Below are 17363 nucleotides of genomic sequence, written 5' to 3' on the forward strand. Positions count from 1 at the left end.
TTTCTGTAAATGTAAATGTTCTGTAGCAAAACGACGGTGATCATTTGCAATAGTACCAGAACAGGCTTAAAGAGATGTTTATTTTCACACAGGTGACGGACTCATAACCACTTTTTCTTCCTCACTTTTGACAGGATTTTGTTCAGCTTTCTGCAGAAGCTCCTGTGTCTGATTCCTGAGGGAGAAACAGATTTTACACGCTGCACACATACACAGGACAAGATTAGGAATGTTACATTTACTACCTTAAGATTCTTTGCTGAACGTTAACACCTTACGTTTACAGAGACTAAAACACATTTTGACTATTTGTCAAAGAAAAATGCAAAATATGTGCAGCACACACTAGGAAGGCCACATTAGAAGTATCATGTTATAAAACTGGAAGGAGGAATTTGTTAGCAAACAGCTGCTTATTTCCACATTCATCAAAGTAATATTACCACTCAGTGGTCTTTGGTTTGTCTGCAGTCGTCTTTTAACATCTGCAGATTCACTTCTAAGTGAGATCAACCCATAAAATAGCCCCATCCTTTTGTTCTTCTTCCTTCACTCTTTATTCCTATTTAAAGGAAAATAATTTAGGTGCTGAACTACTTTTCTAAATATCTGGCATTCATGCAGAAAGGGCAGAACGTTTGAGGCCCAGGACACTGGCTTACTCTACTGTGTGTTAAACTTGAAGCCTCATTTAGTGAGGAATGCATTGTTGTTCAGCTACTTTGATGAGAAGTGTTAACAGCCATTCTGGCTCTGTTAGGACTCGGGCCTCGCAGGGCTCTGATCCAGCTCACTGAGCTGCTGAGAGGAAACAGCTTCAATGAAAACAAGAGATCAGCTCCCAGCAGAGTCCGCACTGTTGTTTTCACAAGTCATGAGAGTATGACACACAATCCAGTGAAGAGCGGTTCCAGTACCTGACTGGCATGAGGCCAGAGGTCATCTTCAGAGCACGGCGGTGCTCTCCAGGATCTCCAGCAGCCTCTGCACCTTCCACTGATTCTCAGACGACTTCTCTGCATCCTGCAGATGACAGAAAATGCAAAGCTTTGATAATGACTGACAGACATCTCAGTGGACAGAGGCATAGAGAAAGTTTTACTCAAATATCTGATCTAGTTGAATATTAAATATTCTTAAAACGACTACCCAGTACATTTGTGAGAATCTAACAGATTATAGTTAATCCTTCTCAGTAGTGGATATGCTAATGCATTAAATCAGGAAGGAGGTGCAGGTACAAGTGAGTAAGCATGAGCTTATAAATATAGTTCATTTTTTTCTTCTAACTGTAGGTTTTACTCCATTTTTACTGCTGTATTTCAGCTCTTACTAAAGTCTAACCATGTCTTGTGTGTTTTTAAGATAATGTTTGATATTTTTCTGTTTGACTGTGGCTCAGGGGGTTGGGAAGCATATCTGTAACCGAAAGGTCACCGGTTTGATCCCTGGGCTCTCTGTCCTGGTCGTTGCGTCCTTGGGCAAGACACTTTACCCTACTAGTGTTGGCCAGAGGGGCTGATGGCGCGATATGGCAGCCTCGCTTCTGTCAGTCTGCCCCAGGGCAACTGTGGCTACGACCGTAGCTTGCCTTCACCAGTGTGTGAATGCGAGAGTGAATGAATAGTGGTGTTGTAAAGCGCTTTGGGTGCCTTGAAAAGCGCTATATAAATCCAGTCCATTATTATTATTACTTTTCTCCTCTGGGAGGCAAAAAGACAACTTGACATTTTAAACTTACCTGTAAACATGACATTCTCCAACCTTTCAAAAGAAACGCTGCAAATTCAAATGTTTTTAAAGAAACCATCATTTGTTGTCTTCGTGACATCTGTCTTTAATTTACAAACAAATACTCTGAAAATAAAGAAAATATTATAAGTTCTGAATATAAATCTTTACTTTGTCTACAACTCTTGCACCACTTGATGCGTGTGTTAAGAATATAAATGGGATGTTTGCCTTCTCTTGAACAAACGCAGCTCTCGTGGACAGTAACCAATATTTTCCTGCCCTGCAGCTGCCACACATATCCAGAGTTTGAGTTTCCAGGGGCACTAAAACAGCGGCACTGATACCCTGACTGTGTTTTACCGACAGGATGTGTCCGAGAATGATGGCTGCTTCCTGCTTGACACCCTCCAGCTTCAAATTCTTGCACCTGACTTTCTGGATCTGGTCTGAGAGTGAAGTTATCCTGGCTGATTTTTGACGGCACTCCTCGTGCACTAAAGACAGACTCTGGCTGAAAACAACGGTTAAACACTCGGTTAGAGCGTAGCTCAGTTTAAATGTGTGACGAGAGATGAGCTGAAAATGTGTTTAATAGCCTGAATCTTTTCTTTTAATGTAAGTCTGTCAGTTGGTACTAAAATTATATAAAATAAATATGTGTCTGATCCTGTTCTGTGGACATTTAAAAAGACATTTGTCTTCTACCTGAGAGTCTTGATTTTAGCCAGTGTGCGCAGCTTATCCAGCGTACAGTCCTTCAGCTCTGTAGTCAACTGCTGGCACTGTTCTCTTAGCTCATGTACGTTCTGAAAAATGGAAGACAGTGAATGATTTTAGTGATAATTGTGCTTTAATTAATAATATTTAATGTTACTTTTATTTCATAGTCATAAACAATATCAAGCTCAATGCTGGGAGCTGATATATTTCAGGCGTTCTCGTTGCAGAAGCTGCAAACATAATGATTTCATACATCCTATCAGATAAAACATCAATTTTCCATCTTCTTCTTGGGTTTGACTTTCGACACTAAAATAGATATCTTTAAGTATATGTGTAAGTGCAAAACACTGAGACCAGTGCTTGGTCCTCACAGGAAATGGAAGACATGCGCTGTTCATTTCTTATTTGATGTAGAGAAAAAAAATGTAATAAAAAATACTGCGAATTCTCAAAAATCTCAAAAATACTGCTAACTTTTTGGGAAGCAGCAACTTTGAATGATAGGTATAAGTTTGTTTTTTCAGTCCTACTTAAAATCACTCTCATCAGTTGACTGAAAAAACTGAAACTGAGTAGATTTATATAAACTTTCAGTCTCAAACCCGTTCGGGGAAGCTGCTGTGAGCTGTCCGCAGTTCCTGAGAAATGCATACACTATTATATATTGTACATATATTTATTAGTTTCAGGTTGGCCATTCTTGTATTTTGCTCGTTTGTGCTGTTGTGTTTGCACATCTCTGTTGCTTGTGGGGCTCGCACACAAGAATTTCACTCGCATGTGCTGTGCCAGTGTGCCTGCACATGTGATGTGACAATAAAAAGTGATTTGATTTGATTTGACTTGGAAGGCGCTTTAATATGAAACATCCAGCGTCTTAGTGAGGTGACATTACTGTCACGAACAGCTGTCCTCTCACCTTCTTGAGGATGGATTTCTGCTGGATAATCTTAATGAAATCTTTCTCCAGTTCATCTTGTTCAGAACAAAGATCCCTCTGTCTGGCTTGCATGGCGTCTACGTCCTCCTGCAGGGGCACCAGCTCACTCTTCAGAAAGTGAAGCTGCTCCAGCCGCTCCTCGTGCTCAGCCCTGTTTTTCGTAAGTATTTTTTCAGTCTTCAGCTTTACAGTAGGCTCCACGATGCTCTGCAATCGCTCAACTTTCCTGGTGAGTGGACGAGAGAGAATAATGGATGAATATTTATTGCTTGTTGTGAAGAAACAGTGAGATCCTGACTGGACTTCACCTGTCCATCTCCACCTGTTCTGCCACCTTCACTGTTTTGGTGGCAATGTCATGCTCTTCCTTCTGTTTTTCCAGCTGCTTCCACAGAGACTCCATGGCAGACAGACGCCAGTTCACTGAAATCAGGTCCTTCTTCTGCTGCTCCAACTTTTTCACTGAGGGGAGGAGAGGAGTGTACAGGTAGCAAAGAGATTATTGATGCATGCTGGGTAATCCAGGTAAGGAAATCTAAAAAGTTGATTCTGAAACTAAGCCTGTGGTTCATTGTTAAACAATAGTGCTATTTTTAGTCGTTTCTAAGGTTTGGGATTTAATGACGTAACGAAATATGTCTCCCTGAGCTAGAGAAGAGATGACGCTCCACTCGAAGGTGTTTGAAACAGTGTGTAAGCACCACCTGTTCAGTGGGGACTGTGACCACACTGTCCTCACTGCTTCTTACATTTTATTTTTATTCTAAATTTCTCTATTTGACATCACACTGTAAACAGCCCTTTACTAAGTTATTGCATCTATACGTATCCAACGTTTGTACATGCACACAACGGCCATTTCATTAGTTACACCTTGCTAGTACTCGGATTAAACTCCTCTTGCCTTAAGCGATGCCTTAATTCTTCGTGGCATGGACTCAACTGTAGCTCATCTGCTATCATCGAAGTTCTGTGCATTCAGAGATGCTCCTCTGCATACCTCGGTTCTGCTGAGTAGTTATTTGAGTTACTTTTGCCTTATTATCAGCTCAACATGGCATTTTCTCCCAGAGAATTCACTGGATATTTTCCCTTTTTTAGCCGATCCTCCGTAAACCCTAGTATTAGCTGTGTGGGGAAAATCCCAGGACATCAGCGGTTTCTGAAATACTGGGACCAGATCACCTGGCACCAACAACCACGCCACATTCAAAGTCACTTAAATCCCCTTTGTTCCCCATTTATGTGCTCGGTTTGATTTTCAGTCGGTCATCTTGGCCATGATGGTTAGATGACGCCTCACGGAGTGTGTGGAAAAGTCTGCTTACTGTGTGGAGAGAGACTGAACTAGAGTTAATCATTCTGACATCGCAACAACAAATCAGTGAATACTAAATGCACTGAGTCACCTCCATGCGAGTGACTGATTAGATATTTGTGTTAAAAAGCAGCTGCAGATGTGTACCTAATAATGTGGCTGATGAGTGCACATGGTTATCTTTCCCTTTTCAAAGAGCTCCTCAAACAACAACAGTGTAAACCCAGGAAGTGCTCTGATGTGCTTCCTGTCCTGTTTTCAGGTACTGAAGAATTAATTTGTAAGAATATCAAATAATCTTTTTGGTCTCATTGATAATTTGCTTTTTTCCTATTGGTGCTGCTGTCAAAATGTTCTCACCCTCTATCTTGTTCTCTGACTTGAGCTTTTCAATCCGCTCACGCATCTCCTGCATCTCCTTGCTGTGCTGTGGCATCAGGTTGTCTCTGTAGCGTTTGGCTTCCTGATGCTCATTCTCCAGCTGTTCCAACAACTCAGACACCTTCTTTTCTTTTGCAGTCAGGATGCGTTTCAGGTGACCAGTCTGGATTTTTGAGTCCTCCTGCAGCACGGCGAATTCAGAGACGAGCTCCTGGTATTCTTTCTCCATCTGCTCTCGTTTAGGCCGACAGCTGCAGGTTGAAGAGGGACACGGCAGGCTCAGGGATTAGAGTCAAGAATCTAGTTTGACCTTTGTTATACATACAGTGTGCATCATTGCATTCACTTGTTCACTTAATTGTTGCTCAAGGCCGCTTTAAAAACATTTACAAGGAGAACTGGCTCCTTGAAGGCAACACTTAAAGAAATGGGGGCGGTGCCTCAAGACTGTTGCCTGGTACTGCACTTTAAATTAATTCTCTGTTATATTTAACGTAAATATAGTATTCTCTCAATTTTATTTGCATACTACACTATTTGCTTCCCAATAATCTAAATTTCGAGATTTAGGTTAGGCAAGTAGACAATACTGAAGGGAAAAGCTCAAAGTGTTTTTGATAAGATTAACATTAATATGTTAAAAGTGGGAAAGAAAGATACAATTACACTCATATTTCACTGTATAAATGAACTCTTACGGATTTATTTCGATAAAAGTTAAAGAGAAATAGACTTACCTATCCAGCTGCTCCTCTAGATATCGAATTTGTTTCAAATATGAGGCCATTTCTTTATCGGAAGCCATTTTATCTGCTGTGCTTGCTTTTTTCTCCTGTGTATTTTCCGGTTTTATTAGTTATTTAACTAGTTTAAGCAGAAAACGATAACTGCAAACAAACCGTTTGGCTACTGTCCTTGTTACTAAGGAACTGACCGCTCCGGAAGTTCTCAAGTCAAACTTTACTCTTTAATTAAACATTAAATATTATTAAATCGATGTTATCTATTTTATCCGATATCAGTGGCATTTTCTTCTTTGTGCATATCTTCATTCCAGTTTATGGTGTTTTTCAAAAGAAAAAAAAACGAAGAAGAAAAGGAATAGGTTGTTATAATCGAGTGATGCTTTCAGGGACCGTTTGTCAGATCAGTTTTCACAATCTAACTTCAATATTATGTGGTTGCGTTTATTTATTTATATTATTATTTTGAGGATTTAGCCTTTTATTATTTCTAGTTTAAAATTTATATAGAAATATATGTAAGATTTTCATATTTCTTAAATAAGAAAAATTTATTTTAAAATTCCTGTTTTATTTTATACTTATTATAAATTAACTTTTTTCTATGTTATATAAATTTCTTTTCCATACTGTAATATTTATAAAGCAATACAAACCCCCATGAAACAGTGCCAACACTGTGATCATCATTAGTTGATTATACATACAATACATAGTGACTGCAGTTTATCTTTAACATCTATGCTTTTAAGCTGCTGATGTCATCTTTTTCTTTAGTTTATTCCTTTTATATTTGGATGGATTTGAGTTCACATGTGTTTTCTTTTGTTTTTTCATCCTGTTTTTGTTCCTTTCCTCTCCATCGCTGATTGTTTTCGAATACACCATGTCACATAGACACTGAAATTAAAGGTTTCCCATTCCTAGTGTGGATGGATAACAGCCAACTCAAAATAGAAGAATAAGCCCAGATATTGCTGCATGGATGATATAATAGTAGTTAGACTCTGGTAATAACTACACTTACACATCAAATTGTAGATATGAAGAATAAAACACACATATACGGTCAGACAGTATGTCAGATTGACTTGATTTATTGTCGAGGTCTGTCCTATGATTGGAAATGCAATGAGGTGGCTAATCTCTGTCTTATCTTACCTGTCCTTTCTGTTCTTGAACTTAATCAGTGGTTTGCACCTTGTTGTGAACCCAAGATGATGACATGCCGACCTCCTCAGCAGTAGATGTTGTTTTTGTCTCTCTTTGATCCTCATATTTAAAATCACGGAGAAAAGCTTTACACTCTAAACTCAGCACTTTGAATCAAGCTCAAACATCATGTTTACTTTATTTGTTTGAAATGAAGAAAGAGGCCTCACCTGAAACTGCCTGTTGATTGGTTGTCTAATTAGTTTTGAGGATCTGAAAATGTGGCTCTGTGTATAAAATGAGTCCAGTTCCTGATCAGTTTCTCTAAAGTCTGTACAGACAAAACTACACAATTGTGTAGTTATCCAACAAATTATAGACTTAACTGTATGACTCAGTTAATTAGATTGGTTGTGTACTCATTAATCACTCATCCATTAACATTTTGTAGGAAAGACTGAAGACAATTGGTGTGACTGTCTCACAAAGGGAGATTTAAGTGGGTATTTTTAGAGATATTTTCCAGTTGGTTGCATTTCCAAGTCACCACCAACAGAGGTCAGCAGAGACGCTGGGATCCTCGTTATTCCCCTTTGTGTTCACAACATGTTTGTGTGCATGTTAAGCTGGAAGCAAATATTTGGACATATTTAGGAAATAGTTTGATGACTGAGCCAAAATGAGCCTTTCTTTAAACGTTAGTGCACTATTACTGGAACTGGGAATCCTTTGTTAACGTTTCAGGACTTTCATGGATCATTATCAGCTGATGACATTCCAGATGATTAGTTTTCTGTCTCCTCAAACACTGATGGTACCCAACAACCACCCTGGGGTCTGAAAATAAAGTTTACTGATGTTTCTAAAAGAGGCAAACACCATAAAAAGATATGAAAGTACTTCCGGCTTGCTATTTCAACTCTCTGAACCATCCCTGACAAATGGCAGTCAAGAGAAGCAGTGAAAGTCATGACAAAGTCATTACTGAAGCTTTTCACATAAACTGCACATCAGCTTATATGGTACGTATATGAAACAGTAGCTGGAGAGCTTGAAGGAGGCATGGTGCTCAGACAGGTCTACAAGGAAGTGTTATAAGGAAGAAATCCATCCTTAAATTAAGTCTAAATTTATTGCTGTCTTAGTTATTTCCCTCTTGGGCTTTTTGGCTTTACCGCCACCTCTTTCTGTAATATGCAGTTCTGCTCCTGTGTTTCAACCTGTTATCTTTCTGTTTTGTTTTGTACAAGTATACAAATTCCATCTTTCCAATACTTGACCTGAATTCTTTCACGTTCTCAGAAAACAAACCTCCAAGTGGGAAAAAGCTTAAAATATTTGGAATCAACACATATGTGTAAAAAAAAAAAAACAACAATTCACTTTATTAATTTCTTTTACTCTCAAACTCACCAGGTTTTAAGAGTTACTTACCAACAACCTTCCTGTGTGCATTTTGATAATTTGAGAGGAATTTTCATTTTTAAAAAACACCTAAAGCTGAACATTTGTTAACGTTCATTGTAACATTGGTTTACAAGTTCACCACTTCAGCGAAAGAAAGAAAGAAAGAAAGAAAGAAAGAAAGAAAGAAAGAAAGAAAGAAAGAAAGAAGCGGTTGATAAACTGAGCCGTCTACAAAAGGCCTTCTTTGAAGTGTCAAACTGAAAAGCATCACTTCTGTTGTGAAACGTGTTTTATTTTTAAAACAAACACAAACACAGTCTGTTCCTGAAAATAACAAATCTGATAAATAAAAAGCAAACACATCGCAGAACAATCAAACATATTTTCACAAAGAAGTCAATAAAAGTAAAAAATAAAAATAGAGAAGTGTTGTGAAAGTATTGAAATGGGACTCTGAGGTCAGAATGTTTTCAAAAAGTAAAAAAACATATAGTTTTGTTGTTGTTTTGTATATGCTTCACTGGAAGCTAAACCTGCTGAAGATGAGGAAGTAGAGGAGGGCATCCATTACTTGGAGGGTTGGTGGTTCAATCCCTGGCATGCCAGCGTATCCTCGGGCAAGACACCGAACCCCAAGTTGCTCCTGACTCATTTGTCCAAGTGTGAATGTTAGATCAAAAACACTTAGGTGTACAAAATTTCTTGTGTGAATAGTTGAGTGGAACAAGTTGTATGAAGTGTTGCAGTAGAGTAAAGAAGTTGTAGTCAAAACCAGTTGAGTCACCATTTACTAGCATTAGTACTTTTACCAAAAGAGCCACTATAACGCCACTTCCAAAGGAAAGTAAGGTTTAATTCAACTGTGTGGCCTTGCTTAGATCCACTGCAGATTTCAATCATTCTAGCAATCAAAGGTCTTGAACACCCACAAGCTCAAACTTCTTTTTCATCCCAGAAATTACAGGAAACTGACATTTGCTGATGTAAACTTATAATGGGAAAACCCATTATTTGACTGCAAAGGATGCTGAAACCAAACATCCTTAAATGGAAATCAAAGATTAGCAGCAGCAGAACATTTTACTCTCCCCGTTTTGATCTCCTTTCTTTCTGCTTTCACCTCTTTGGCCCTTTTGTTGTGGCGAGGGCTGCCACGGGTCGGCCGGGGTCACGCCAAAACGAGGGAACGAGGCTTAATGCCTTCGAACCCACTAATAACCCCCACCGCGTCCTCTCTAGCCCCCTTCAGAGCAATTTTTCATAGCTCTCCGCCCAGTCAGTCCACGGTCTGGTTTGCATTAAATGGACACATGTGCTCTTTGTTTTGAGAAGTGCGGCTGACACGGACCTATAACCAGCCACATGAAAGATGGATTTCTCAGGCAGCGGCTAAACTTCGTTCAGGGACTTTTAACAGGAAGCGTCATAGCGACAGGAAGCGGATGATTTGACTTCATTAAGAATGACGGGTAGAGTATGCCTCCAATGTGGAAGAGTTGATCTGAGAAGACCTTTATAAGCGGGTCAGCAGATAGATATAAATCTAAAGCCAGTAGATGCTGCAGCTCTACCTCATATATCACATGTCAGAGCTCTACACCCGCATGTTGCTGTAAAAGAGAGGCGACTTTTCTGTCCATGACCAGGATTTATACTCTGCAGAATAATAGCTCAGTGTTCAGCTCGAGAGCATGTGGAAGTTGATGGACACATGAGCTAAAGCTGTGACCCAACAATTTATCTAACTACCAAACCACCCTAAAGCACCAAACAGCCATGAAATGTTTTAATGAAGCTCCTTAGGAGGGACCTTGTAGACTCCAGCACCAGCCTGCTGGATTCAAGCAGTTTTGCATGATTCACAATTTAAAACAACCCTTGTTCATCGACTTCCAACAAGAACCAAGACAAGGAATCACAGTTTTTTAAAGCATTTTCACTAAATGTCTCCATCAGAGAGACTGATGGAGACAGAAGAGATAGACAGATAGGTGGATGTTGGGCATAATGCACAAAGGAGGTCTTTTGTCTGTTCCAGAGGTCCGACTGATGAGCTAAAGAGTGTTTGCAGCTTCTCATCCTGTGTCAGCTGGGATGGTCCCCCACAGCACGCCTGTGTTTAAGAAAAGGGATGCGCTGATACCCATGTGAGCAGCAGGGAAACTAGCAGGAGGGGAATCTGGATTTAATCCAGCGATCTCTGGATCTGAAGTCAAATCTCTCCCACTGAGCTATACTCCCTCTCTCCTTCAAGCCACTTTGAAAACAAAACACTGTATAAGAGACAGACTGTGCCCATTATGTCACCTGCTGGTTTGTGAATATCTCAATTTACCTGACAAGCAGACCCACTGAGCACCACTGTGAGCTTATCAGCAACTTCTCAATCGCAATTTAGGTCTGCCCTAAAGCGTATCATAATTTACCAAACATTGCGTTCTGAACGCAGTGGTATCCAGCTTCAATCTCACCTATCTCATCATACAGTCGTTGTCTTACATTATCTCTGTGTGGTCTTTCTTCTCTGGGGCACAGAATATGTTTGAAAATCAAGAGCCTACACGGATGTGGGCTCTGTCATCCTGAATGACAGAATTTGACTCTATTATCAGAAGGCTAGGTGCTCGTTCACTGCATCTTGACGGAAGCATGTGCTGATCGTATATTAGCAGAGGTGGGTAGCAACTATTTACATTTTACATTTACTCAGTTACACTTACTTGAGTAACTTTTTGAGAAAAAATGACTTTTATGAAGTCTCACTACTCTTACTTGGGAAAAGATTCTTGCTACTCTATAGAATAATAAACACATTTTAACCATAAATGCATGAGACACAGACTCAAACCTACAGTGTTTTAATGTTATTCTATCTGCTGAGCCTGTCGTGCCCTTTGGAGAAGTAAAGTATCACCATGTATTGTCACTTGAAGTACTTTACTCTATTCTAACATATATTTATATTACCTTCTCTAAATATTAGTTTCATAATGATTTGGAAAAGTGTTTCCTCTGCTGAGATTTATTAATTTGTAATCATCTTATTTATCTGTAGTATTTTCATTTTGCGTTTCAGTATTAAACTACATATTTTTGTCTGTCTGAATATCTCATTTTTAAACATTAAATCAGATGTTGTGATCAGTTACTCAGTACTCAAGTAGCCTTTTTCACCCAATACTTTTTAACTCTTAGTTGAGTAATTTCTTGGATGGCTACTTTTTACTTGAGTAAAAACTACGTCGAGGTAGTGCTACTATCACTTGAGTACAATTTCTGGCCTGTGTATATTAGTAACAGTGAAAATAGAAGGGGGCACCTGGATTTGAACCAGAGACCTCTTGATCTGCAGTCAAATGCTCTACCCCTGAGCTATACCCCCACATTCTGGTCTTTTGCCTGCATAACACCACCCACTGGTTTATGAACTTTTCAATTAAACTGACAAGTAGACCCAATTCCACAATAGCAAAATGCAAACACAGCACAGCAGATTGCTTGACTGTAGCCACGTTTTTCCTTTAACTTGTCACGTTTCTGTATTTAATTCTTGAGCAGGGGAACCAGAGACCTCCCACACTCTGCAGATATCGTCAAAGAATGTTTCCAGCACCTTGTTCTCTCTGTGCCACAAAGAATAAAGGCAGCACTGACAGCAAAAGGGGATCCAACAAGGTACTAGGAAGGTGTACTTACTAGGGCACACCCACCAGATGATTGTATTTATATAGTACTTTTGTAAATCCACATCATGAAATGCTTTACAGAAGCTACAAAATAAAAACACGGATAGGTAAGACAACATTAGGTCCAATAAACTGTAATAAAAACAAAAGATTGCTTGAATTATATTAAAAGTAAAGAAAAATGAGGGGACTTTCCCATAAATATGTGTTTGAAGACATGACTGTAAAAGAAGTCACTTTGTGGGACATATTTATAGAACATTGTTAAACGTGCAAAAGTGTTTAATTAAAAGATTGAAGTTTGGATAGCTTGTTGTGCTGAGCGCAGCATCTTGAAACGTTTCGCCTTTGGTGTTGTTTTGTCTGATCTACAAGGTGTTCGAGTGGCTGCAGGGCTAAAACACTATTTAAAGTTCGAGGGAGACGCCATGTGTTTGAGTGACGTGGGATAAAGTCTGGATAAAATGAAGCTCACAACCTCAGTATGAATAGAGCCACTGTTGGTTCGGGATACGGAGACGATAAGAAGAACAGAATACGATCAACCTTTAAAGGATCCTTTTGGAGCCTGTTTGAGTTATCACACAGCTGAAATGTTCCTTCATGATTTGCTATCTGTGACATTTGCATAGCTGCAGGCATCACAGCTCATTTTACACCTTCAGGGGAGTTCGTGAGCTGCGCTTAATTTACCTAAAATACAGGAAATAGTTTCCAAAATGTAAGATCAAACTTTCAGTAGCCGTGAAGGAAACAGCACTGGTGCATAATGTCACACCCTGCTTCCCTTCAATCACCTGAAACCAACAGGAAGAGTTTTCTCAACTCACTGAGTCTAATGTGGCATGCAGGAACACACACACAGTTACCCAAGTTCAAAAGGTTCTTAGCAGCGAGTTTCCAAGTTTGGGGTTTCAAGACTGTCAAGTCAAGACAAATCAAAGCCCTGAATCATTTCACAAGCATCGCCTGCTTGTATAATGCGACTCGCTGCTCTATGCTATTTTAAATTGGCTGTTGCAAAGAAGTAGTCTGAGTGCAGTCACAGATCAGTGTTGATGAAGCTTTGATTTTGTCAGTCGTCTGTGAGCTTCAGAGAGGAGACACAAGCTTACTTCTCGGTCCTGGCTGCTGTCACATACATCTATAAAAGATGGACGCAATCACCTTGATGTAAACCATTGGTTTTGGAAACATGAGTGGCATCCTACCTCATGCATTAACTTCAGCTCTACCAGATAGTATTTTATTAGTGACATTAATGCTAGAATCTCACTCTGAAGAAAACAAACGCCACAGCAGGTCAAAATATTCATAAGATAATTAACAGAGATTATATGACCTCCTATGCTCCTAAATTTGAGCCTTTTGGATGAAATAAATTCACCCTTCTCTGCAGTTGTTGTGAAGGAGGAAATGGCCATAAACCAATGAAAGATAATCTTTTTTGCCATGCTTATTTCTACTAAAAGGTTGAAGGGGCCTTGTTTTTGGCGACAGTCTCAAGTGCACATTAGAAAAACTGCAATTCTTTGCTGGTTCCACACCAACTTTATTTTTCAGCCCCGTGGTTACCATGTGGATGCAATCTGCAACTTCTCCACTAGCTGCCACTAAAACCTACGCACTGCTGCTTCAAGGTGTCATTGCGCAACTTCTTCCTCTCCCCTCCATCAGCTCAGTTTTTAGATTAAAAGGTTATAAGGCATAATTTATTTTTCTTTTAATTGAAGTGCCACTTTGCTCTTGAGTGCTACACTATCATCACCTGTTCCAGGGGGAGTGTTTCATGAGCCCTGACAAAATACCTCATCCTTGCAACAAACAAACACTCAGGGGGCATCTGGATTTGAACCAGAGACCTATTGATCTGCAGTCAATTGCTCTACCACTGAGCTACACCCCCAGCTGCCTGAAGGCACTGAAAAACTTAGCATCAGGTTAGCAGTTTATTAACAGAAGGGTAAAGGTGATCACTCAACTTGATGGAAGTGTGCATCAAAAGCCCTCGCAACACATCCCATCATAGTTACAGTTGAATTAGCATAGAGACCTCCTACGCTGCAGTTAGACACCAAACCCTGAGCTATATCCCTCGTTCCCAGAACCCACCTGTACAAAAACTGCATGAAAAGTTAGGCCTAGTGCCCGTCACATCACCCACTGGTTTATGAACCTTTCAATTCAACTTATAGGCTGATCCAACAAATCCCAGTGAGAAACTTAGCAACACTGTAAGCTTACAAACAACTTGTCAATCAAAATGTAGATTTGCCCCAAGACGTACCCTCGTTCACCTGTTTTTTGAAGGTTTATCACACATTTTGAATCTAATGGGATTATTTATATAATTTACAAAATGATCACCATGCGATATTTAGTAAGACCTGAAACTGAGACTGTACTTCCACACATCCACTTTTCAGAACTTTTTATACCTTTTTATCTACTGTGTGTGTTTATTCTTGGTTTCTATCACTATCCGCCTCTGCCTTCACTGACAATGGGGCTCTTTCTTTTGCCAAGTACAGTTTCCATAGTTAGTCCAGGTAATCTACCATCCCCCACTCCATTTACCCGAGGAAAGCTACTGATAGCAGCTGGGAAAACAGCATCCTTGTCCTCTTTTTATTCTGCAGTGGAGGCTGAGCTTTCCTGCCAGTAACCAGTAAACACTCCAGTAAGCCAAGAAAAACACCCTAAGATCAAGAAAAACGTCCATAGATTTTCACTGTTACGCTTTAGAGGGGCGGTGACAAACTGGCTGCTGGGTCTTTTTATGCTGTAACATACAAAAACCCTTCAAATATGTATTTGTGTTCAGGCAGATGTGATAAGGGAACAACAACCATCGCACACATGCAAACAACAGCTCAGCATTATGTCACTGGCATGTCACGCTGCACAATTGTTTGTGTGTCTATTTTTTATGGTTTTTGCATTTTTACCAAAAGGAAAAACACGGAGCTCCATCAGCATAATCAGAGCGTGTGATAATAAACAGATTGAAGCCTCCGTTCAAAAGGCACCAGCTGCTGGGTCAGGACCAGATGGGAACCTTTTCATCTGAAAACATCCTGGGCTTGACTTCACCTTTACAAAGAGATGGCATAAATAAGGATTGGACATAAGCCCGGAACCAACGTGCAGCTGTTAGGCTGTGATGATTGTTATGTGTGTCAAATATTTAAAAGCATGATCGTGGATGTTGTTTTCCTTAATGTGGATGTGACGTGTTTAACCTAAAATGCTGAATGAGAAATAAGTAGGTTAACTTAACCACAGGTTCATAATGTGGACGTTAACTGGTAAAGTAGATCTTAGTAGAAAAAAAGCTGAACTTTACTGAATTTAGCAGATTTCTGTTACTTTAAAAAAAAAAAGCTTATATACTGTACATGGATCAAAATAAATTCAAATTTTACAAAAAATGTCTTGGTTTGTGTTTCATTTCTAGCAGAAAGTAAGCAAAGCAAGGAGACACTGGTGGGTTGGGTGTGTTGTAATGCCTACATATCTCTGTCCTAACTGCCTCACAAATTACATCCACTGTAATACTCACACTTAGAACCTATTAAATTATCCCTGTTTTAGAGGAGAAAATACAAAAAGCACAATGATAAAAACCTTTTTAAGTTAGAACTGGAACAAGTCGACTTAGTGTGGAATCTGAAAATAAAATGAACTGAAAACTGTTAAAAAAGACGACTAGAAGTAAAAACTGATTAAAAGTACAAATGTGAAAATAAATCTGAGGATTCAGAGGTGGACTGGTTTGGTGACTCATGAAGCGCATCACTGGATTTTGTCACAGTGTGTTACTGTTTCAACATCCAACCAGACAAAATTATAAATGATTTTTATGTGTCACTACTTTGAATTAATTTCCCTGCAATAATCCTTAGAAACTTTCTGTCAGATAGAACTGTGAGCCCTCGGACTGGGATGGTTCATGGGTGAGGCGTTTCAGGCATGTCCACTCACGAGAGGTCTGGCCATCTTTTCTTAGATTGTTGCTCCCATGACTTAGACCTGGATAAATGAATGGATGAATGGATGGATAGACAGATGCATCAATAGAACCAATTTCTTTTTGCGCAGATGACTAATGACCTATCATTAAAAGGGAAAACATTTTTTCAGACGGCAGTGTTAAGCAAAGAAATGAGACACATAGGAACCACTTGGGAAGGTTCTGAACAGAGCCAGGAAGACGGTTTTCTGGATTTCAAGAAAACAATAAAAAGAAAACAAAGATGAGATGCAAGAGGACAGAAGCTTTTCTGTGCACACTGGTGTGTACTGAAATATATCAGCTGGCTCTTTCAAAAAGTTTGACAACTATCAAATTCATGAAGACGCATCTTCTGTTTATCTTCAACTGTTTGTAACACAGTGAACTAACCAGTAATGCCATCCAAGTACAACAGAGTCCAGCCACTCTCACATGGCTCACATCTGCAGCCACTAGAAAAACTACCTTGAAGCAGCCTGTGTTAACATTTAGTCCTGGATGCTGGCATTTAAACCTTTACCGGTGGCTGTGTTTCTAATTACATGCATCAGCATTCTGCAGCACCTTAATCAGCATTTTAAATGAAACGCCAAGTTTCCATTGTTTCCTTTGACCAGTGTCACTCCAGCAGATTCCTGTTCATATTTATTGGACTTGGCAGTGACTTGGATCCTTTTGAGGCGTATTTCTTTTTTAATTGAGAGCTGCTGTCATGTGTTGGAGCAGTGCCACCACTTGTAAAAAAGAAAAATAAAACACAGAGGAGCAAAATGTATTGGGACCATCTGTGGGGAAGTGCTCATTCATGTAATTCACACAGTGACACTGGCTAGCTCAGCACAGGTTTATGTACAGTTACCAGAGCTGTTTTAAGTATGCGCTAACTTTAGACAATAACACATTTGTGGAAAGTACGGAGAGAATGAAATAACAGACCTGCTGGAGATCAGGAACACTCTTCTTTCAAACACAATAAAAATATATGGAGCGTGATCAAAACGCAGTAGATCTGAGGTTCAGCTACAAACTCTCAGATGCCTGCCTGAGGCAAAAATTATCTCATTGGTTTGGTTCTGTCGTAATAGATGGAGACAAATATGCAGCTTTTGAAGTCTAAGTAAACTGGCAAACTTTTAAAAATAGAATAAGTTAAAGCACCAGCGACACCGAACTATAAAAACAATGGTTTTTCTTTGTGTTTGGGCTTATGGCCTCAATCGGGGCTGAAATGTTTCGGTCAAGAAGTGAAGTTGTTCTTTATATT

General features: G+C 39.5%; 1 protein-coding gene and 2 non-coding genes across 3 annotated transcripts; all 3 read right to left on the reverse strand.

Moving 5' to 3' along the window:
* Positions 1 to 61: 61 nt before the first annotated feature.
* LOC146697557 (uncharacterized) lies at positions 62 to 6197 on the reverse strand. The gene is made up of 8 exons (XM_085476349.1): positions 5834 to 6197; positions 5076 to 5347; positions 3706 to 3859; positions 3377 to 3623; positions 2440 to 2540; positions 2095 to 2245; positions 918 to 1023; positions 62 to 175 (listed from the first exon to the last, which is right to left on the reverse strand). The coding sequence occupies exons 1-7, from the start codon at positions 5899 to 5901 to the stop codon at positions 946 to 948; spliced, it is 1071 nt and encodes a 356-aa protein (XP_085332475.1). The 5' UTR covers positions 5902 to 6197; the 3' UTR covers positions 62 to 175; positions 918 to 945.
* Positions 6198 to 11708: 5511 nt separating this feature from the next.
* Positions 11709 to 11780, reverse strand: trnac-gca (transfer RNA cysteine (anticodon GCA)). The gene has a single exon. It is a non-coding gene; the product is annotated as a tRNA-Cys (tRNA).
* A 2138-nt stretch (positions 11781 to 13918) lies between these two features.
* Positions 13919 to 13990, reverse strand: trnac-gca (transfer RNA cysteine (anticodon GCA)). The gene has a single exon. It is a non-coding gene; the product is annotated as a tRNA-Cys (tRNA).
* Between the last annotated feature and the right edge of the window lie 3373 nt (positions 13991 to 17363).

The sequence above is a fragment of the Copadichromis virginalis genome, linkage group LG12 (genome assembly GCF_057382275.1).
Source record: "Copadichromis virginalis isolate Kocher_CV1m ecotype Utaka linkage group LG12, C_Virginalis_male_GT1.1, whole genome shotgun sequence".
Taxonomy (NCBI): domain Eukaryota; kingdom Metazoa; phylum Chordata; class Actinopteri; order Cichliformes; family Cichlidae; genus Copadichromis; species Copadichromis virginalis.